This window comes from Polypterus senegalus, chromosome 11, assembly GCF_016835505.1.
Source record: "Polypterus senegalus isolate Bchr_013 chromosome 11, ASM1683550v1, whole genome shotgun sequence".
NCBI lineage: Eukaryota > Metazoa > Chordata > Cladistia > Polypteriformes > Polypteridae > Polypterus > Polypterus senegalus.
The window spans coordinates 165038111-165061614 of record NC_053164.1 but is presented as its reverse complement, the minus strand read 5'-3'; the positions used below and the strand labels follow the sequence as shown (position 1 = coordinate 165061614).

The 23504-nt window shown below is 40.6% G+C and overlaps 1 protein-coding gene across 3 annotated transcripts in view; it reads right to left on the bottom strand.

Moving 5' to 3' along the window:
* The window catches only part of LOC120539682 (FYVE, RhoGEF and PH domain-containing protein 4-like), a 343618-nt gene that overhangs the window by 72756 nt on the left and 247358 nt on the right, over window positions 1-23504 (bottom strand). For all 3 annotated transcript variants that reach the window (XM_039770027.1, XM_039770026.1, XM_039770028.1), the window contains one exon: window positions 3624-4080. In XM_039770027.1, the coding sequence (XP_039625961.1) occupies window positions 3624-4080 (457 nt within the window). The remainder of the gene's footprint in view (window positions 1-3623; window positions 4081-23504) is intronic.

Genomic DNA, 23504 nt, shown 5'->3' with positions numbered 1-23504 from the left:
AAATGTGTGCTTGCTGGCTTTATTCTGTTTGTCTTTCTCTTTGGGTGTGGAAAGAGTTCAGTGAGGCATTGGAAATTGACCTTTGGTTGGACTTGAAGTGACTCTAGCAAACTGTCGGACAACTGGGGGTGTTGGGGGGAGCAGTGCTTCACCCATCCAGTGCACAGCTGGCATGGAGTGCTATTAAACTCGAATATGGATATGTTCAGGCAATGGAAGGTGCTACTAAATCCTACCTAGCATACTTTCCTTTGAGTTAGAAGAGTTAGGAGAATCGAAGGTGGACTCACCTATCATTGGTGCATTGAATACTAACCCTCACCTATTCTGTTTCTTTTCTCGGTACCCAAATGTGGCCATTGGTGCCACTGCCCACCTGCCAAGTTGTTTGCCTGCCTATGGTAAAGTCATCCCTGATGGAGGATCACAGGAATCATGGGAAAGAGGGGTCCTTTCATCAGAGCAACGTTTCAGCCGTGGCATGGCCAAATGGAGATGCAGCTAGATGGATGAGGTCTCCAGGACTCTAAAAATATCCAAACCTAATTATGTCATATCATCTACTGTTAAACCGTACTTCAAAAATTTTTATTATTATGCTGTATTAAGGCATTGTTCTGTTCTGTGTATTGTATTGTATTGACCCCCTACTTTTGACACCCACTGCACGCCCAACCTACCTGGAAAGGGGTCTCTCTTTGAACTGCCTTTCCGAGGTTTCTTCCATTTTTCCCTACAAGGTTTTATTGGGAGTTTTTCCTTGTCTTCTCAGAGAGTCAAGGCTGGGGGGCTGTCAAAAGGCAGGGCCTGTTAAAGCCCAATGCGGCACTTCCTGTGTGATTTTGGACTATACAAAAATAAACTGTATTGTATTGTATTGTATTGTATTGGTGAGGAGGTCACTGAGGTATTTAAAAAACGCTTTGGTGACATGGCTCTAGGGGTGGATGATATTCTCCCTGAGTTCCTGAAGGCTCTTGATGCTGTTGGGCTGTCTTGGCTCCTCTTCAACACTTCATAAAGATTGAAGAAAGTGCCTCTGGCTTGGCAAACTGGGGTGATGGTTGCCATCTTTAAGAAAGGGGACTGGAGGGTTACAAGTTTAGGGGGAATTGCACTCCTTAGCCTCTCTGAGAAGGCCTATGCAAGGTTTCTGGAAAGGAGGGTCCAGCTGTTGGTTGAATCTTGGATCCAGGAAGGCCAATGAAGATTGTGCCCCCATGGCAGGACACTGGATCAGCTTTTCACCTTCTCAAGGATTCTACAGCATTCGAGGCAGTATTCCCAATCAATCTACACATGTTTTGTGGACTTGGAAAAGGCATACAACCTCTGGGTGAACAGTGGGGAGGTAATTTGGGTCCCTGTGCAACCAGAGCAAAAGCTTGGTTCATATTGCTAGCAGTGTATCCGACTCATTACCTAGGAGTGTGGCACTCCCCACGGCTGCCCTTTGTCACTACTTCTGTTCATAATTTGTATGGATTGAATTTCTAGATGCAGCCAAGGAGTGGAGGGTGTCTAGGCTGGTGACCTCAAAATTGTGCCTATGCTTTTTGCAGATAATGTGGTCCTATTGGTTTCATAAACTTGTGACCTCAGATGCACACTGGGGCAGTTTGCAGCTAAGTGTGAAGTGGCCAGGATGAGGATCAGTACCTCTAAGTCTGAAAATATTGTTCTCAGCTGGAAAAAGGTGGTGTGCCCTCTCCAGGTTTTGAATGGCCTGGTGCTTCAAGCAGAAGAGTTTAAGTATCTTGGGGTCTTGTTCACAACTGAGGAAAGACAGGAGCAGGAGATTGATGGTAGACTGGAGAGGTGTTCCCAGTTACAAGTATGTGGGTGTTGTATCAGCTGGCTGTTAAAAAAAACAGAGCTGAGACAAAAAGGCAAAGCTCATGATTTATTGATCAATCCACGGTTCTGTCGTCATCTATAGTCAGGAACAAGGGTAGTGATCAAAAGAATTAAATTGTGGATACAAGTGGCAGAAATGAGCTTTCCTGGCAGGGTGTCTGGGCTCAGCCTTAGTGATTGGGTGAGGAACACAGGCATTACGGGGGAGCTCAAAATAGAGCGGGTGCTCCTCCACATCAAAAGGAGCCAGTTGAGGTGGTTCAAGCATTTGATTAGAATGCCTCCTGGATGTCTTGGTGGGAAGGTTTTTTTTTTTTTGTTCTTTATTTCGCCTTATACAGTTTCTAGTATTAGGAATTTGTTAGTTTTCACATACCATACATACCCCTTGGGGTCAGAGCACAGGGTCAGCCCTTGTACAGCGCCCCTGGAGCAATTACAGGTTAAGGTTCTTGCTCAAGGGCCCAACAGAGTAGGATCTCTTTTGGCCAAGATGGGGATTTGAACCGGCAACCTTCTGGATACCACCACAGATCCTTTGCCTCAGAGCCACCACTCTGCCCTACTAAGGTTTTGGGCATGTCCAAACAGAAGGATGCCTCGGGGCAGACCCAGTACATGCTAGGGAGATTATATCTTTCAACTGGCCTAGAAAAGCCTTAGTATACCCCACTGGAAGAAGAGGTGGGGAAAATGGATGTCTGGACACCTTTGTGTAGACTGCTGCACCTACGACCTGGACCCATATAAGCAAGAGAAAATGGACGCATGTTTTTTCTCTTTGAGACCTAACATAGGAGGTGATTCCAATATGTATCAAAAGGCAAAACATTAATTGGTCTACACAGTGCTAAAGAATCAAGAGTAATGGAAAAAATGGAAAAAAAATGTTTATCAACTATACCACGGCTTACTGTACTTCTCAATCACAAAAGTCTAAATGCTAAAAGGCACTTCCTGTACTGGTGATGCATTACAAAAGTAGTACATGCCCTTTTTCTACCCTCTCCCCGCAAATCTTTAAAATGAAAACCAAGATAATCATAATGAAAATCTACATAAAGAGGCTGGAGGGTATGGCATTCAGGACACTGAGAACTCACACCAGTAACGAAAACAAAGGTCCTCCACTGCATCTTGTTGAAAATCCTCTTCATTTTAGACATCTGTATGTTTTCTAAACAATAAAACATTCCTGCCTATTAGCTTATACTAATTATACTAATTGTATGTATCAGTGAGTTTCTACTTAACGTAACGAGCACACACCAAATTCACTTTCATTCAGCTGAGGAACCATCTGAATTTCATGCCTTGTTGGAAGCTCTACCACTGTGATGCTGTTTATTTCTAATTGGACTAAAACTCCCCATAACTACTTTTGCTAGTGTGATACAGAACTCTTTATGCTGTCAGAACAGCTTTAGCGGGGGTTCAGTCTACCTGAATATTTAGTAGATGTCTTTCCATTTCAGAGACTATAGCATGCACATTATAGGCCAGATTGAGAAGAGCCCTCAGTTTTGCAACAGGGCTAATTTAACAAAAATAAAAATTTTGTATTGATAGGTAACAATGTTATCCTAACAAGGAAGCACAGTTCCTCTGTGTCAACTGTGAGTCAGAAACAAATGACAAGCTTCAAGTCCCAACTAATAATAAACAAATACAATTAAGCTCATTGTATGTTTAAGAAATTGCAAGCATTAGAAACTAAGCATCACTGTTTGAATGGTCTATTTGGCAATGGCCCTAATGTGTCTTACCTTGATTTCCATCACCTGCTGTATGTCATTCTTGGTTTTCTTGTTGTGAGCCACACTCTCCTCACAGACTGTTGTCAAGGGTGGTACAGTGTTTTCTTCCGATGTTGAACAAATGCTGTTTTCCGTTGGTAATGGAAAGTCCCCTCTGTCCCCATGTACAATACTGCTGTCTTCAGAGGTCAAAGTTGAGTCTGTGGTTCTCTCTGAGGTTTGTGGTGGGGCATTGTTTCCTGGGTTCTCCGACTGTGCTAACATTCCATTTGCCATGAGTCTGGGTGTATCAGGAGCAGACAAAGTATGTGACAGATTTGTGCCACCACTGGGTGCTGCCGAAGACAGCCTGTCACTGGAACCCTTTTGCCGGAATCTGGAACTAGGGGAGACGCTGCCTGGAGACTTCATTGGGTGCCAGGAAGTGTTCGCAATAGTAGTGGTGTCTTTTTTTGCTTCATACGCACTGCAGAGAAAAACAAAAAGAGAGAGAGAAGGTGAATACGGTACTAAGCCTTAAACTGGAAAGCTGCAGTAGAAAAAGGAAGTTGTTTGAAACATTTCCTGGTATAGCAGCAAGAGCGAAGCAGTAAAATACTTTCATGAGCTGCACCTTCAGACGATAACCACTGCAATCCTTTGGGACAGGTTGGCCTATTTACAAAACCGCATAACAGACAAAAAAAGGCACACAAACACACAGTAGGCATTTATTGTAGTGAGACATTAATCACCATTAAGTCATTTTAAATCCCTAGGAGAAATAAAAGGTCTGTAAAAGGTAACTTGTGAATCAATATTAAAAAACACTGCTAGAAAATACTTTAGCCTAAATCTCCTTCAAGAACATTTACCAGGTATGCATATGCAATGTGCTATGGTGCACATGGCCACCTATTGCTTTTAAATTAGCTGTGGTATGGTCACATACACTGTGCATAACCAAAAATTAAATCATTACCTATGTGATGGATGGCCGGCCATTTATCCCGGCCAATACCCCCAAGCCGCCAGGTGGAGCCCTCCTTGCAGCGTGGAGGTCCCCAGAAGACCAGCAGGGCATCATGGACATTGGAGTTTTTATGCAAAGCCCTGCTGGATGCCGTGGGGGCCACAGGAGGGAGCTGCAGGGAGGACCGAGGGCTTCTTCGTGCCCTGTGACCCGGAGGTTCGTCACAGGAAGAGCGACGGACTTCCGGGTTGAAGAAAGGGACTATTTATCCTGACCCGGAAGGAATAAGGACTTGTGGACTACTGGGCAGAAACACTTCCGGGTCAGGAGTATAAAAGGACTATGGGAACTCCCAGACAACGAGCTGAGCTGGGTGGAAGGGTGGCAATGCGTCTGGGAGCTGGAGGATTGTTTATTATTGTGGTTTATTGTAACTTAATGAGTATTGTGGTGGAGAGTGTGCTTTGTGCACTGTGGTGACAAAAATAAAGTCAACATTTGGACTTTTACCTGGTGTCTGGAGTCGTGGACAGGGGTTCAAGGGAGTGAGAGCGCCTCCTATCGTTCACACCTAGTGTGACATAGCTTTAAATAATGTCTTCAGCCTCTTGGATACAAACTTAAACCCTGGTTGTACACTTCTGTGGAGCCTGAACAGGGTGTTAGACCATCAAAGATATCTCATTTCTTATAATTTAAGAAGGAACTGCTGTAATTAAACTGCTACAGCACTGATTCTTAACATTTTTTAAGTCATGGATACCTTTAGTAGCCTGAAGAAAGCTATGGCCCCCTTCCCCAGAAATATTCACATAAACACAACTTTGCATGCAATGAATAGAATGTACTTCATTCATCGAGATTTGATTGTCTCATACATATGACATACACAAAGTATTATTAAACTTTAAAGTAACCATCTAAAAAACACTCCTTTTTATGCAAAAACTAATGATCACTCATTAAAATTATGAAATACAATCCCCTTGTGCAAATTAAAACTGATCTACTACTAATACATTTTCTACTACTACATCTACTCTAAATCAACAGTATCGGGCTGTATAGTGAATATAAATTTTAATTTTTATCTGACCCTCACAGACCCGCTGAAACCCATCAGTTTAAGAGCCTCTTTGCTACAGTAAGGCTGACGGTAGCCTGCTCTAATAATGCAATGGTGCTACAATGGTAATGTGGCACAGTGGTTAAGGCTTTGGTCTTCTACCCCTGAAGTTGTGGGTTCAAATCTTTCTACTGAATTTGTGCGATCATAAGCAAGTCACTTCACCTGCCTTTGCTCCAAATGGAAAAACAAAACAAATGGAACCAACTGTATCTCATATGTTGTAAGTCACCTTGGATAAAGGATAAATAATAAGTAAGAGTAGTAAGTAAGTATAGCAGGATGCCACTAGGGCATCACATTTCCTGATGTGGCACCTGAAAGAAACTAAACTGTAGTAAGAATAAGACTTGTGACAAGGCAGACTAAAAGAATGCTTTAAGAATCTAGTAAGAATTAGAAAGAATAATCAGACATATGCACCTTTTGCTTTGCATGTCTGTAAAGGTATTTTTAAATTTAGTCTACTGACTGACCTGAATTTAACAACAAATTTAGCATTTCATTTTGTTTGTTTTAGACATAACGCTGTTCAGGTTTATGCAATAAACTACTTGATGACTCAAACAGCCACTAGATGGCAGGTGTGTTCTTTATATACCTCATTAGGCACTGGAAGAGAGGAAAAGGGAAGAAACCAAAGTTAGGATGTGAAAAAAGTCTAGCTACACTAGAAATATATTACTAATAAGAATGGAAATAGTGTCATTGGTCTTAATAACCTCAATCCTGGACTGTGGCAAGCGACTGGGGGTGGTACCCAGCCGGGACGCCCAGAAGGACCGGAGGAGGACTTACGCCTCCTCCAGACCACGAGGGGGCAACCGCCCTGGTTCCTCAACCCTATAGGGGCCCGTGGTCACTACCAGGGGGCACCCCGATGCCTGTGGAGCCCTTGCCCTCAGCACTTCCGCCACACCCAGAAGTGCTGGGGGGGAAGAAGACCAGGGACAGCCGGAGTTCTTTCGGGTGCAGAGCCGGCACACCTGGGAAGGTGATCGGGAGGCACCTGGAGCACGTCCGGGTGAGCATAAAAGGGGCCGCCTCCCTCCATTCGATGGCTGGAGTCGGGTGGAAGAAGATGAAGCCTGGAGAAGAGGAGTGGAGGAGGTGAAGAGAGGCATTGTTGAGAGAAGCCTGGACTAAGGGTGATTGGTGCTGGGGCACTGGGTTGTGCAGTATTTTTGTAAATATTGTAAATAAAGCATGTGTGGTGATCTGAAACGATGTCCGCCTGTCTGTGTCCGGGCTGATTCCTACAATAGATACATATATACATATACATACAGGTGCTGGTCATAAAATTGGAATATCATGACAAAGTTGATTTATTTCAGTAATTCCATTCAAAAAGTGAAACTTGTATATTAGATTCATTCATTACACACAAACTGATGCATTTCAAATGTTTATTTCTTTTAATTTTGATGATAACTGACAACTAATGAAAGTCCCAAATTCAGTATCTCGGAAAATTAGAATACAGTAATCCCTCGTTTATCGCGGGAGATAGGTTCCAAGGCCGGCCGCAATAACTGAATTTCTGCAAAGTAGGGACACCATATTTATTTAATTATTTAACGTATATTTGGACGTTTTTAAACCCTCCCTGTACTGTTTACAACCCACCCTTTACTCTATTAATAACAGGGACAACTGTTAAACAATATGAAATCGGAATATAACTTTACAGTTACTGTATAGCGAAGTACACGTACCTATATATGACGTGATGATGGTGATGAATATGCTGTGCAGTAAAAATGATGACGATGAAGGTGATGTTGACTTTTACTGCGCAGCCGATGACTGTATTTTACGTCTCTTCAGACGCCGGTGCCATTTCCTGGGGAACCTCTTTAATGGTTTCCGAAGGTGTATCCATAGTAGTAGTATAAACTGGCTCTTTTTTGCGAGGCTGCAAAAACATTGTGATCGGCAGTTGCTGCCGCTGCTTCTTTTTCCGGTCGAAGAGCAGCTTGTAGGTGGTCATGACATCATCAAACCTTGTTGCAAAATTGGACCGATCAAACCATATCGTTGTCCCATTCCTGTGACCACTCTTGCAGATCCTTAGCCAGTCTGCAGCCACAGCCGCGAACGTTCTCTCTTTCTTCAATACATCCAGAGGTTTCACCTTCTCAGCGATCGTCATCATTCTTCGTTGGTGTTTAGGCTCAGCACCAGCCTTGGAAGAAGGAGCACGTTTGGGAGCCATTGCAAGGGGTGAAAATTGAAGTGAAGTTCAACACAAAAAAAACACAAAAAAAAAAAATCACACACAGTACAGTGTAAAGTAAACTGCTCGGCGAGAAAGCTTGAAGCGAAATGGCCGCGACAGAGAGACAAGGGGAGATGCTGTGGGATCTGGACATCAGTCAAAGCACCAATCACGGGCCCAATTGAAAGCGGGAAGCTGTGATTTGTCGTCTCCCTCCCATGTACCAATCACAGCCCGTGTTACAATGCACTTAGTCAACGAACTTTTTTTGTTGTTCTTAGACTAGGAAATGCTACTACTATATTTAAAAACCCGCAAAATCGTGAATCCGCGAAAATTGAACCGCGAAGTAGCGAGGGATTACTGTATTGTGAAAAGGTTCAATATTGAAGACACCTGGTGCCACACTCTAATCAGCTAATTAACTCAAAACACCTGCAAAAGCCTTTAAATGGTCTCTCAGTCTAGTCCTGTAGGCTACACAATCATGGGGAAGACTGCTGACTTGACAGTTGTCCAAAAGACGACCATTGACACCTTGCACAAGGAGGGCAAGACACAAAAGGTTATTGCTAAAGAGGCTGGCTGTTCACAGAGCTCTGTGTCCAAGCACATTAATAGAGAGGCAAAGGGAAGGACAAGATGTGGTAGAAAAAAGTGTACAAGCAATAGGGATAACCGCATCCTGGACAGGATTGTGAAACAAAACCCATTCAAAACTGTGAGGAAGATTCACAAAGAGTGGACTGCAGATAGAGTCAGTGCTTCAAGAACCACCACGCATAGACGTATGCAAGACATGGGTTTCAGCTGTTGCATTCATTGTGTCAAGCCACTCTTGAACAAGAGACAGCGTCAGAAGCGTCTCGACTGGACTGCTGCTGTGTGGTCCAAAGTTATGTTCTCTGATGAAAGTAAATTTTGCATTTCCTTTGGAAATCAAGGTCCCGGAGTCTGGAGGAAGAGAGGAAAGGCACAGAATCCAAGTTGCTTGAGGTCCAGTGTAAAGTTTCCACAGTCAGTGATGGTTTGGGGTGCCATGTCATCTGCTGGTATTGGTCCATTGTGTTTTCTGAGGTCCAAGGTCAACGCAGCCGTCTACCAGGAAGTTTTAGAGCACTTCATGCTTCCTGCTGCTGAAGAACTTTATGGAGATGCAGATTTCATTTTCCAACAGGACCTGGCACCTGCACAAAGTGCCAAAACTACCAGTACCTGGTTTAAGGACCATGGTATCCCTGTTCTTGATTGGCCAGCAAACTTGCCTGACCTTAACCACATAGAAAATCTATGGGGTATTGTGAAGAGGAAGATGCAATACGCCAGACCCAACAATTCAGAAGAGCTGAAGGCCACTATCAGAGCAACATGGGCTCTCATAACACCTGAGCAGTGCCACAGACTGATCGACTCCATGCCACGCCGCATTGCTGCAGTAATCCAGGCCAAAGGAGCCCCATCTAAATATTGAGTGCTGTACATGCTCATGCTTTTCATGTTTGTACCTTTCAGTTGGCCAAAATTTCTAAAAATCCTTTTTTTGCATTGATCTTAATTGATATTCTAATTTTCCGAGATACTGAATTTGGGACTTTCATTAGTTGTCAGTTATAATCATCAAAATTGAAAGAAATAAACATTTGAAATACATCAGTCTGTGTGTAATGAATGAATCTAATATACAAGTTTCACTTTTTGAATGGAAGTACTGAAATAAATCAGCTCTGTCATGATATTCTAATTTTATGACCGGCACCTGTATATATAAAAATATATAAAAGTTACACAAAGAATACTCAGAAAAGTCCTTTTAAACACTTTTATTCTTGAACTTGAAAGAACAATATTGGAGTCTATTAAAAGCAGACCACAAACACGAGAATCCTCTTCACTCATTTGACTCTAGTTCTCTCCTCCTGGAAATTAAGAGAATTCACAGATGTCTTCATCAGCCCTAATGTGCTCCATGAACAATCTACTGAGCACATTATATTCTTTGGGACAGAAAACTCAGCCGGGTAATAAACAGATTGTACACTAATTTCCTGTTTGCATGAAATATGTGACTTTGCACATGCCTCCCTACAGCTGCCAGAAATTTATCCCACACTGTCAAACTACTACCTGTTTGAAAGTGAATGTTTTCTGTATTTGAATCATGTTTAAGAAGTAGAACCACAGACCACTCTTTCAACTGTGATCGTATCTGCTAGTATCTTTGCAATGGGAACTGGCAGAATGGAAATTTATGTAAGAGAGTGAAAATTACAGGCTGAACCTAGCCACATGTATCTCTACACACATCATTGCCTGTGGAACCAGAATTCTGTAGAAGTTGTTATATGGTAGAGACTGTGAGAGCGTGAGCAGATACCTCCATGCTAGGTACCGTACAGTTGTAAGGAGGCTAAGCGTAAATCTTTTTCCTTTCTATACTGAGGAATGTCAGAATGGGCATGTGATAAGGATGCTGCCTGAGTCAGTTCTACAGGGACAAGGCCTGCTGAAGGAAAACCCAGGACACACAAGACTAACAGTATTTCCTGGTTGTCTTTATTGTGTTTGGCAATTCCACACAACTATCTAGAGTCTGCTGCTAAGGATAGTAGGCAGATTGAAGTAGAAATCTACATAGAATAGTTTTATACATCATGAGATACTACATGACCACAGTTTGGTTCTGTAATCCTACCACAATTCAAAACCTGTTATTAATAATGTAGGATTTCTAGTTTTCCTTGAAAGATTTCCTATCTATAGCAGAAGTGCGCCATGGGCTTTTCTGTTGAGGCATTTATACCACGTGAACCTGCCTTAAAAAAAAAAAAAATTCCAACCATGTATGTACATTAAACATAAGTTCATATGTGGCGGCCATGAGGCATTGAGATTATTACTGTCTTTAAAACAGTGATTTATTTATTTTATTTGGGGGATGTCAGGAACACACCCCCAGCCTTGAATCGGATTACATCCTAACAAACACAGGTACACAAACAACAGATCAATCATATTGAAAAAGAATATAACCTGGCACCAATGCTAGATTATTCCAGACCTGCCAACAGCACATATTTGATCTTTAGCATGTCTTTGTATGAAAGACCCATATCAACTCTAACATTAGTGATTACAGTCATATGAAAAAGTTTGGGAACCCCTCTTAATTCTTTGGATTCTTGTTTATCATTGGCTGAGCTTTCAAAGTAGCAACTTCCTTTTAATATATGACATGCCTTATGGAAACAGTAGTATTTCAGCAGTGACATTAAATTTATTGGATTAACAGAGAATATGCAATATGCATCATAACAAAATTAGACAGGTGCATACATTTGGGCACCCCAACAGAGATATTACATCAATACTTAGTTGAGCCTCCTTTTGCAAATATAACAGCATCTAGACGCCTCCTGTAGCCTTTGATGAGTGTGGATTCTGGATGGAGATATTTTTGACCCTTCTTCCATACAAAATCTCTCCAGTTCAGTTCAGTTTGATGGCTGCTGAGCATGGACAGCTTGCCTCAAATCATCCCATAGATTTTCAATGATATTCAAGTCAAGGGACTATGACGCCATTCCAGAACATTGTACTTCTCCCTCTGCATGAATGCCTTTGTAGATTCCGAACTGTGTTTTGGGTCATTGTCTTGTTGGAATTTCCAACCCCTGCGTAACTTCAACTTTGTGACTGATGCTTGAGCGTTATCCTGAAGAATTTGTTGATACTGGGTTGAATTCATCCAACCCTCGACTTTAACAAGGGCCCCAGTCCCTGAACTAGCCACACAGCTTCACAGCATGATGGAACCTCCACCAAATTTGACAGTAGGTAGCAGGTGTTTTTCTTGGAATGCGGTGTTTTCCTTCCGCCATGCAAAGCGCTTTTGTCATGACCAAATAACTCAATTTTTGTCTTATCAGTACAAAGCACTTTGATCCAAAATGAATCTGGCTTGTCTAAATGAGCATTTGCATACAAGTGACTCTGTTTGTGGCATGAGTGCAGAAAGGGCTTCTTTCTCATCACCCTGCCATATAGATGTTCTTTGTACAAATTGAGCTGAATTGTAGAACATTTTACAGATACACTATCTGTAGCAAGACGTTCTTGCAGGTCTTTGGAGGTGATCTGTGAGTTGTCTGTATCCATTCTCACAATCCTGCTCATATGCCACTCATGTATTTTTCTTGACCTGCCAAACCTGGGTTAACAGCAACTGTGCCTGTGGCCTTCCGTTTCCTGATTACATTCCTTACAGTTGAAACTGACAGTTTAAACCACTGAGATAGCTTTTTGTAGCCTTCCTCTAAACTGATACTGAACAATCTTTGTTTTCAGATCTTTTGAGAGTTGCTTTGAGGATCCCATGCTGTCAGTCTGCAGAGGAGAGTCAAAGTGAAGCACAACTTGCAATTGACCTCCTTAAATACCTTTTCTCATGATTGGACACACCTGTCTATGAAGTTCAAATCTTAACAAGCTAATCCAACCAATTTGGTGTTGCAAGTATCAGTATTGAGCAGTTACTTGCATTCAAATCAGCAAAATTACAAGGGTACCCAAATTTTTGCACAGTGAGTTTTTCACATTTGATTTAATTTCATACAACTGAATACTGTTTCACTAAAAATCTTTGTTTGGAAAATGCCCCAGTACTCAGATGTTAGTAGGGAATGAAAGACATACCACTGTTATCTTTTTTGTTGAAAGTAAATTATTATGCAGGCTGAGAGGGGTTCCCAAACTTTTTCATATGACTATATATCATATGAAGGTTCTGATCTTTTACAAAGATGTATATTTTACCAACGTGAACATTATGGTAAGTTATGTAAACTGGAAATCAGATGTGGAATACACTTAAAATATTACCAGATTATAAAAAAAAAAAAATACTCAAACCTCAGGCTATAACACACTTAACACTATTTTTCATATACATGTCTTTTATCTAGATTTCTTTTATAATAAATAGGATGTTTGCAACATTTTAGGTGTAAATATATTGACCTTTCTTTTTGTATGCATTGCAAGTTTACACACTCTGAATGGGGCTAAATAAAATATTAACTGTTTGTGGGTGGTACATATTATTGGTAAAGCAGTATATAAAATCAATGATGAATTGAGTAGTTAAAGCTTTAAAGAGGATTATTATAACAGGCTGAAGATGTTCCACCAATTTACAGTGGCTCATGTACTGTTGTACACTTTGGTCTGCTGGGGGAAGCACCAAATCAAGAAATATCAGGAGTGTGAATATAGAGGAGTCTAAGGGGGTAATGGATGTCAAAGATGTTGGAAGATATAACCAAAGAAGAAACAGTAGGAGACAAAGAGTGGTCTTTATGCAATAAAAACTAACAGCAGGAAAGCCCTTGTAATAGAGGGGAACCACCAGCATGGCTGCATATTAGTTTAACAAACTGAAAAAGTATTTACAAAAATCTGGACACTAGCTAATATCAGGCAAGAGCATTATCACACAACTTATGTAAGTAGTGCTGATTCTGGAAAAAAAGCAGTTTGAGATGGCAATTCTCAGTGGTTACTAAGAATAGGGTGGAAAACCAGAAATACAGAATAAAAGCATTACAACAGAGAAAAACAATACAGTATTGAAAAGGGTGAAGTGTCTGACAGAATGAGAAAGGAACAATGTCTAAAAAATGGAAGAATAAGTGACAATTAAACAAAATGCATGCAACATAAACTGGCATGATGGTATCAAGATAAAACAGCAGCAAAATGGCTGGCCAGTAAAAATGGAGAGTTGTATTTCATAGTTGAAGATGTCAGAAAGAGATGAAGTGAAAACAATTGAGAATCTATCAGACATACTGTTAATTGCAAATGGAATAGGACATAGAAACAAAAAGAATAGATCAGAGGGGCCTAGAAACAAAAGTGTTATAGATGTGTAAAATGGAAGAAATAGACTGCCATCACTGATAAAGGGGCTTTTGAAGAGAAACAAGTTGAACTGACTTTGCAAAGAAAAGAAATGGGAAACTCTCAGAAGACTTCACCAAGTCAGCTACACTGAATAATTAAACTAGCAACTTCATATACGCCATTTGGATTAATAAAAATGGTTAATAGGAGGGCCGCAGGAGACTTCTAACTTCTGCATTTTGATATTTAACATTCGATTTTGAATAAGTGCAGAAAATAAAATAAAAGCTCAGAAAAAGAAAATGCTGAGTCACATCAAATGCATTGAATGCAACTAGCTTCCACAGCGGAAAAATCACAACAGATATCATGAAGCATTAAGGTCTAGTGGAATGATGTATTTTTTAATAAGTTTTAACATAAAATGTCTATTTGACTTTTAGAGGCAAATCTGTAATATTCATAGTTGATGCTTCTGGAAGTGGAGGTGGAAACGCTTATTCAATATAAATATACGGGAAGCCTCAGTGATTAATTCCCTTGTTTGAAATATTACTACAAACAACTCTAACTTAAATCAGACATTATTTCTTTTAAATGGTAAATGGTAAATGGCCTGTATTTGATATAGCGCCTAACTAGAGTTCAAGAACCCCCCTAGGCGCTTTACAACACAACAGTCACCCATTCACACACACATTCATACGCTGGTGATGATAAGCTACTATGTAGCCACAGCTGCCCTGGGGCACACTGACAGAAGTGAGGCTGCCGAACACTGGCGCCACCAATCCTTCCGACCACCACCAGCAGGCAAGGTAGGTTAAGTGTCTTGCCCAAGGACACAACAGCTGCATTCTCATGCCGGGAGCCAGGATCGAACCTGCGACCCTCCGATTGCTGGACAACCCGCTCTACCGACTGAGCTACTGCTGCCCTTTTAATTAAGCTTATTTAAAACTGACAAGGAAATCATGCTGCTGTGAAACAGTATGTGGCTTCATTAAACAGCATAACTAACTTCCAGCAAGCTTCCGGGCAATAAAATTATCAGAGCAAATGTGGAGAGCCCTGTAGTGGAGGGTACCAGAGAAATAAGTCTCAGCTGATGGCAGACCCCATCTCATGCAGGGAATAACTTTAGCAAATGAGCAGCATTAGCTGCCTGGGATATCGTTAACAACTACTCAAAGAATTCTGCCCTTCTCATGACTGAATGAAAAGCATGACTGATAGAACAGTATTGACACTTTAGAAAGAATGAACATGAAAATGAGGCAAGGAGCCATGAGACCTTTGGTACTGTGGGAAGCTATCATCTAAGGATGTCTTTAAACACACATTTTTGGCAAAAACTTTAAATGTGATTAAATACTATAAATGTTATTTGGGTCAAGCTTCTTAAATGCTGTCTTTTAATCCTTTGTTTCTTAATTTATTGTTTTGTTTGTGGGAGCAACTGTGAAGATAAACTGTTTTTTGTTCACATAACACATGATAAAAAAATATTTTTACCAACAGAATAATGTACTTCAAGAGCATTCTTTTACTTTAGCTATGCACATATTCTTGCATAAAAAATGATCAGTATGAACAGGTGAGCAATATCAGGGAAGAAACACACACACACACACACACACACGCATATATAACCCAAATTACTTCTGAGTCAAATTGTTCTCCACTAATCTGACAAGCAGACTAGTATCATGCTTTATTTTTGTGCTGACTAGTCTGATTGTTTGACCTTCAGTTTCCATCAATATTCAGTATAAAACAAAGTATGTGTATTGTAGAGCTTGGCTACTTTTTGGCTGTATGCTATTTAGGCCATTTTGTTAGTGTTTTGTTTTGACATCTTTTAGTCTGAACAACTTTTACCAGGATATTGTGTTTAATATACAGTCATGGCCAAAATTATCGGCATCCCTGGAATTTTCCCAGAAAATGCACCATTTCTTCCAGAAAATTGTTGCAGTTACAAATGTTTTGGTATACACGTTTATCTTCTTTATGTGCATTGGAACAACATAAAAAAAACAAAGAAAAAAAAGCCAAATCTGACATCATTTCACACAAAAACCGGGTTGGACAAAGTTATTGGCACCCTCAACAGTTACCAAAAAGCTCTACCTTGGTCTCATCTGTCCACAAGACATTCGCCCAGAAGGATTTTGGCTTCCTCAAGTACATTTTGGCAAATTCCAGTCTGGCTTTTTATGTTTCTGTGTCAGCAGTGAGGTCCTCCTGGCTCTCCTGCCATAGCATTTCATTTCATTCAGATGTCTACGGATAGTTTGAGCTGACACTGCACCCTGAGTCTGCAGAACAGCTTGAATATGTTTTGAAGTTGATTGGGGCTGTTTATCCACCATTCGGACTATCCTTCATTGCAGTCTTTTATCAGTTTTCCTCTTCTGTCCACATCCAGGGAGATTAGCTACAGTGCCATGTGTTGTGAACGTCTTGATTATGTTGCACACAGTGGACAAAGGAACATGAAGATCTCTGGAGATGGACTTGTAGCCTTGAGATTGTTGATATGTTTCCACAATTTTTGTTCTCAAGTCCTCAGACAAGTCTCTGCTCTTCTTTCTGTTCTCCATGCTTAGTGTGGCACACTCAGACACACAACAGAACGGTTGAGTCAATTTCTCTCCATTTTAACTGGCTTCAGGTGTGATTGCTATATTGCCAGCACCTGTTTCTTGCCACAGGTGAGTTCAAACGAGCATCATATGCTTGAAATAAAATGATTTGCCCACAATTTTGAAAAGGTGCCAATAATTTTGTCCGGCCCATTTTTGCAGTTGTGTGTGACATGATGTCACATTTGGCTTTTTTTCTGTTTTTTTTTGTGTTGATCCAATGCACATAAAGGAAATAAACATGTGTATACCAAAACATTTGTAATTGCAACAATTTTCTGGGAGAAATGGTGCATTTTCTGGGAAAATTCCACGGGTGCTGATAATTTCGGCCATGACTGCCATCCATCCATCCATTTTCCAATCCGCTGAACCCGAACACAGGGTCACAGGGGTCTGCTGGAGCCAATCCCAGCCAACACAGAGCACAAGGCAGGAACCAATCCTGGGCAGGGTGCCAACCCACCGCAGGACACACACAAACACACCAAGCACACACTAGGGCCAATTTAGAATCGCCGATCCACCTAACCAGCATGTCTTTGGACTGTGGGAGGAAACCGGAGCGCCCGGAGGAAACCCACGCAGACACGGGGAGAACATGCGGGTCTCCTAACTGCGAGGCAGCAGCACTACCACTGGCCACCGTGTCGCCCGCCATGACTGCATAGTAATTTAAATTTTATTTCATTTTATAGTAATCTACAGAATCTTTCACCTCAGTTATCTTTGAATTTGATCCATTAATCCCAGTAAATCATTAATTTAATACACCCTGATTTTAATGGATTTTTAAATTAAAAAGACAAAGTCTACAGTTCGTATATTGGTATTTTGCTGGGATTTTCCAGTTAATACTTGAAATAATTTGTCAGTTTACAGATAAATATAGGTGGAACTGTGGTTCAAAAAAAATCATCATTTGTTATTTAACAGACTTATATATAGGTTACATACAGGTTTATGAGATCATTCCAGCACCCTTAATTTCATGTGTAAATACAGACCTCATTTTATGTGAATTTGGATTTAATTGATATTTAGCAATATTTTGTAAATGAGAGGGGCTGCTGAGAGTTTCAGAGATTGCAAACATAAGGGGATGCTGAGAGTTTTTGTTTTTCTGTGGAGAGAGAGTTAATTAACCATACATTTTGTTCCTATAAACTTGTTTTTGGTTGCTGCTAAGGAACCATGCAGGAATTTCAAAAGTTTTTATTTTTCCCTTTAGAAGGCCTTTTTTATCATCCGCACAGGAGCAAAGATCGCTAGGTGTTTGGAAGGTGTACTTGGAAAAGTTACTTGTATTTATATGTGTAGTTATTCTTGTATTTGTATTTGAATTACCGTTGAGGAGGCAGGGCTGAAAGCAGCAGTAATTGATATCTGCATCTGTAAATAAATAACTATGTTATAGCAACACATAGTTAATAAGTAACTGAAACAGAAACTGAAAAAAGGGAAAGGAATAGGGGTGTGTAGGTAAGCAGCAAGCGTTAACATGTCCGATCAGGCAAAAGGAGCTGTAGGAGCAGGAAAAATAGTAAGAAATTAATGAGCGGCAGATATTCACTAAGCAAGTTTTATTCCTTTGTTTTTAGATTGAACAGTTCTGAGCGATACGGAGGTAGAACAGTTAAGTGAGCGACAGTGTAAGGGTTCATTTATATGGGGAAATACAAACAGTGCAAGTGGAGAGCTTTTAAGTAAGGAATAAGGGAAGCTCAAAGTTACAAAAACAGACAAGAGAAAAGTTAACTTCATAGAAGGGCAAACAGCAGGCAGATGAGAGAGAGAATATTACAGGTACTTAAGGGGCCAGAAAGTGTAAAATAGCAGTAGCAGTTCTATAATCCACTTTTCTGGCTTATTTTTTCAGTTTTACTATTTAAATTAAAACATTTAATTTTAATTTGAAAAAAAAAAAAAGAAATCCTAAATCAAATTTTAATAATGAGTCCCATGCAATCCAAGCCCTGTTGGATGTTGGACTTTTTAAATGATGGCTTAGAGGAGCCAGTTGTCTATGTGGGATAGGTTGGTCATGGTCACATGGTGTAATGTAAAGGGTGCACACTGTCCTGGGGCATCAACGCCGGAATTAGACGTGTCAAACTGTTTTCAGGTCCTTGCAAAGCTGGATGGTGTCTCTGATGATTCTGAGGTGCTAGGTAGGAACGAGGAACCACAATGGGCCACCTCAAAACCAGTTCCCAGAAAGAAAGAGGTAGTGATAGTTGGGGACTCAATCATTAGGGGAAAGAAGCACAGGTTTGCTCCAGAGTCTGAGAGTCTCCCAAGGTGTGTTGTCTTCTGGGTGCATAGGTGGGAAACCTCCCTGAAAGGGTGGATAGGCTCTTGGCCAGATTGGGGGTGAATCCAGTTGTCAATGTCCATGTGGGAACAAATGACATACATAAGGGAAGTCCGTCAGTTCTGCAATCCAAATTTAAAGAGTTAAGTGCCAGGCTGAGGAGCAGAACTGACAAGGTAGTCTTTGTTGAAGTTTTCCCTGTGCCACGTGCCAGTCCAGGTAAGACTGAGGAGATTAGAAGGCTTAACGCGTGGCTCAAATCTTGGTGCTGGGTAGAAGGGTATAGGTTTATAGGGTATTGGGACTTCTTTTGCAACAGATGAGGCCTGTTCTGCCGCGATGGGTTACATCTGAACCAGAGGGGCACCAATGTACTGGGGAGTCGTATGTGTATTTTAGTCGAGGATTATTTAAACTAGGGAATTTAGAACTATACATGGAGGAACAAACAATAGTGTAGAAATAAAAATGCATAGTAATGTAAATTCTAACCCAATGTTTAAATGTGGAAGAAGTAACAAATTAAAAATAGCTTGCCTTAATTCTAGGAGTATCAAAAAAAGGCAAGGGAGTTGGAGTTTGAATGTAACAGAGCATAATTATGATATTATAGCAATAAGGGAAACCTGACTAAATAAAGATGGGAATGAGTATAACATAGAGGGGTACACATTTTTTAGGATGGATAAACAGAACAGAAAAGGAGGTGGGTTGCTGTTTATGCCAAACAAGATTTAAATGCAAGTCCACTTCAGTTGGATGATGAACCCCATCTTAGTGAGGACATGTGGCTTCGCCTGGAAAGCACTAGGGAAAGAAGCCTTATTTTAGGAGTGTGTTATAGACCACCCAATGCGGACAGTAATTTCAACACACATCTTTTCAGTAATATTAAAAAAGGCAAGTTCACAGGGGGCTATTATAACCATGGGGGACTTTAATTATCGAATATTAACTGATATAACCTTGCAAATGGCAAAGCGCAAGAGCAGGAGTTTTTAGAAGTAATCAGCGACTGTTTGTTAACCCAGTATGTTAAAGCACCAATGTGGGGTGAAGCTTATCTGTATTTAGTATTTTGTAATAATCAGGATATAATTGAGGGTGTGGAGAAGGTGAGTGAACCACTTGGATGAAGTGGGCATAATATAATACAGTTCTCAGTGTTTTGTAAGAGTGCAGATGCAAAGACTAAAATTGTGGGGTTTAACTTTGGTAAGGTAAATTTTGAACAGATGCGGCAAAATCTAGGACGGATTTATTGGGATAAGCTTTTAAGTGTGGAGGCAGTCGAGGAGCAGTGGAACAGGTTTAAAAATATTTTACATGTAATGCAAGACAGGTACATGCCTAAATTAAATTTGGAATTAAAAGGAAATTTAAAAACTCTGAAATGGGTTAATAAAGAGTTAAAAAAGAAACTGCAAAGGAAAAAAAACAACTGTATAAGGCATACAAGACTAATAACTCCAACGTGATTCGCACAGCTTATGAGAACATGAGGGCAACCGTAAAGAAAGATATTAAGGAGGCTAAAAGACAGTTGGAGAGTAATATAGCAGATAAGGCGAAAGAAGACCCTAAGAGATTCTTTCAGTATTTTAGTAGTAAAAGAACAGTCAAGGAGGAGGTGAAGTGCATCAGGAATAGTAAAGGGGAATTAAAAGATACAGACAGTGAAACAGTGGATACTCTAAACTTGCATTTTTAGGAGGCCATCAGAAGTGAGGAAGTGAATAACCTCCAAGCGGTAAATAACACTTCTAAGGAGGTTCTGAGTGATTTAGAAATTGTAGAGGGAGAAGTACTGCTCAAATTAAATAGTCTGAAATCAAACAATCGAGATTTTTTAAAGACAAAGTAAGTAAACCTGGTCTGGGAGCCCATATCTTCTCTACCAAGCAGCCTGCTCCTCTGCCATTGTCTATGTCTTGGGATACTTTTGAACCAGTCTCTATACAGTCACTCAAAGATACTATTGTTAAACTGAAGCCATCCTCCTCTTCATATGATGCTATCCATCCTAGATTTTTAATACAAATCATTGATTCGATCGGACCGGGCCTAGCGTCCTTTTTTAATAAGTGCCTCTCAACAGGCATGGTTCCTTCTAATTTGAAAGTGGCTACTGTTACTCCCCTTCCTCAAGAAGCCTTCACTTGATTTGTCAGTTTTAAAAAACTATCGCCCTATCTCGGTCCTACCGTTTCTTTCTAAGGTTTTGGAAAAGATTGTGTTTTTCCAACTTCAATCTTTTCTTGCTTTAAACAATTTGTTTGAGCATTTTCAATTTGGTTTCAAGGCGGCCCACAGTACCGAATCAGCCCTCTTGAGAGTGTTACATGACATCTTCTTAGCCACTGATACGGGGGATTCTGTGGTCCTTGTTCTATTAGATTTATCAGCTGCTTTCGACACTATCAATCATTCGATATTACTAAATAGACTAGAGTCCTGGGTGGGTCTTTCTGGCACAGTTTTAAAATGGTTTCAGTCATTTTTATCTGATAGGAAATACGTGGTTAGGCTAGGAGACTTCTCCTCCTCGACGTCCTCTCTCTTCTGTGGTCTTCCTCAAGGCTCTGTGTTGTCTCCCACTTTATTTTCTCTGTATATGCTACCTCTAGGCTCTATTTTTAGAAATCATGGGGTATCATTTCACCTTTATGCTGATGACACACAAATTTATTTACCTTTTAAGAAAAATGATCCCCTGGCTATGAATGCCTTGTTATCTTGTTTAGATGAAGTTAAATCTTGGCTATCCCAAAACTTCTTATCTTTAAATGAAGAGAAGACTGAGGTGATAGTCTTCGGCCCTTCTGAACATATGAAGGCCCCGGAATTTGACCTAGGACCTTTATCAGCTTTCAGGTCTTCACAGGTTCGGAATCTGGGTGTCCTGTTAGATGACTCATTAAAACTTGACAAACAAGTCTCTGCTGTGATCGGATCTAGCTTTTATCAGCTTCGCACACTTGCAAAAATTAAACCTTATCTCACTGACAAGACCCTGGAGATGGCCATACATGCTTTTATTACATCTCGCCTCGACTATTGCAACTCTCTTTATTATGGCATTTCCAAATCCCAAATTGCCCATCTTCAATTGGTCCAGAACACAGCTGCTAAATTTCTTTTAAAAAATAAAAAAATGGATCATGTGACTCCGCTTCTGAAGTCCCTTCATTGGTTGCCTGTTCAATTCAGAATACATTTTAAAATCTTATTATTTGTTTTTAAAACACTACACCAACAGGCACCCATCTATTTATCTGAATTGCTTCACCAATATACCCTCCTGAGAAGTATGAGATCCTGTGATCAGAACCTTCTTTTATTTCCACACTCCAGATTCAAGCGTAGAGGTGACCGTGCTTTCTCGGTAATTGGGCCTCGTCTTTGGAATGATCTACCTATTGAAATCTGAATGGCTCCTAGTCTGACTATTTTTAAATCTATTTTAAAAACACATCTGTTTTCTCTGTCTTACTAGGCTTTATTTTGCCTACCTAGATGTGTGTATGTGTAGATATATGTATATGTATAGATATATTTATACAAATTATTTTTATGTGTTTCTGCTGTGCTTCTTTTGGCTAAATCGTATATTTCTATTTTATGTTGACGTTTCTAAATGTACAGCACTTTGGTCAGTCGTGTGGCTGTTGTAAATGTGCTATATAAATAAACTAAACCTAAACCTAAAACAAATCACCAGGAAATCTATCCCTTCCCATGAGAAACTGGTACTGTATTTGGCCACGGCTAACATGAGAAGAACTTTAGTGAACATAAATCCACACAAAGCTCCTAGACCAGACAGTATACCCGGCCGAATATTCAGGGAATGTGCAAAGCAAAGGATGGATATCTTTACAGACATCTCAAACATTTTCCTGAGGGAGGCGATCATCTCAAAAGTACTTAAAAACCACCACCATCACACCTCTGTCTCTTATCTCAATGGCTATCACACTACAACACTCATACTGGTCATCATGAAGTGCTCTGAAGGGCTTGTCTTGGTCCACCTGGGACTTCTCGCACCACATGACCCACTCCAGTTTGCCTGTTATGCAAACCGTTTTGTACATCATCTGACTCTGCACCTCCTGAATAAAAGACACACTTACACTAGAATGCTGTTCAAAGACTTCAATTCAGCATTCAACACCATCATCCCTCATAAGTTAATATGGAAGTTGAGCCTGCTAGGCTACAATGTGATCTTATGCAACTGGATCTTAGAGTCCTTGAGAGAAAGACCCAAAAGAGTTTGCATCAAGAATACCATCTCCGGTGCCAACACACTAAGCACTGATGCCCTCCAGGGCTATGCATTCAGACAACCTCTGTTCACTCTGGTGACTCGAAATTGTACTACTGCATACAACGCTAGCAAAATCATTATGTTTGCCGACGACACAACAATGGTGTGTCTAATCAGCAAAGGGAATGAGTCAGCTTACAGAATGAAGTTATGACAATAGGTGGACTGGTACAGGTGCAACAGTCTGTTTCTTAACATTGACAAGATGAAAGATATGATTGTTGACTTCAGAAAGGCCCATGCTATCTGGATCCCACTGCACATCAAGGGCTCTGTAGAAGAATTATTCAAGAACATCAAATTCCTCCATAATCAAAAAGACACAGTGTTATCTCCAGTTTCTTTGGCAGCTGAGGAAGGCATGCCTACCTGATCCCCATTCTCACCACACATTC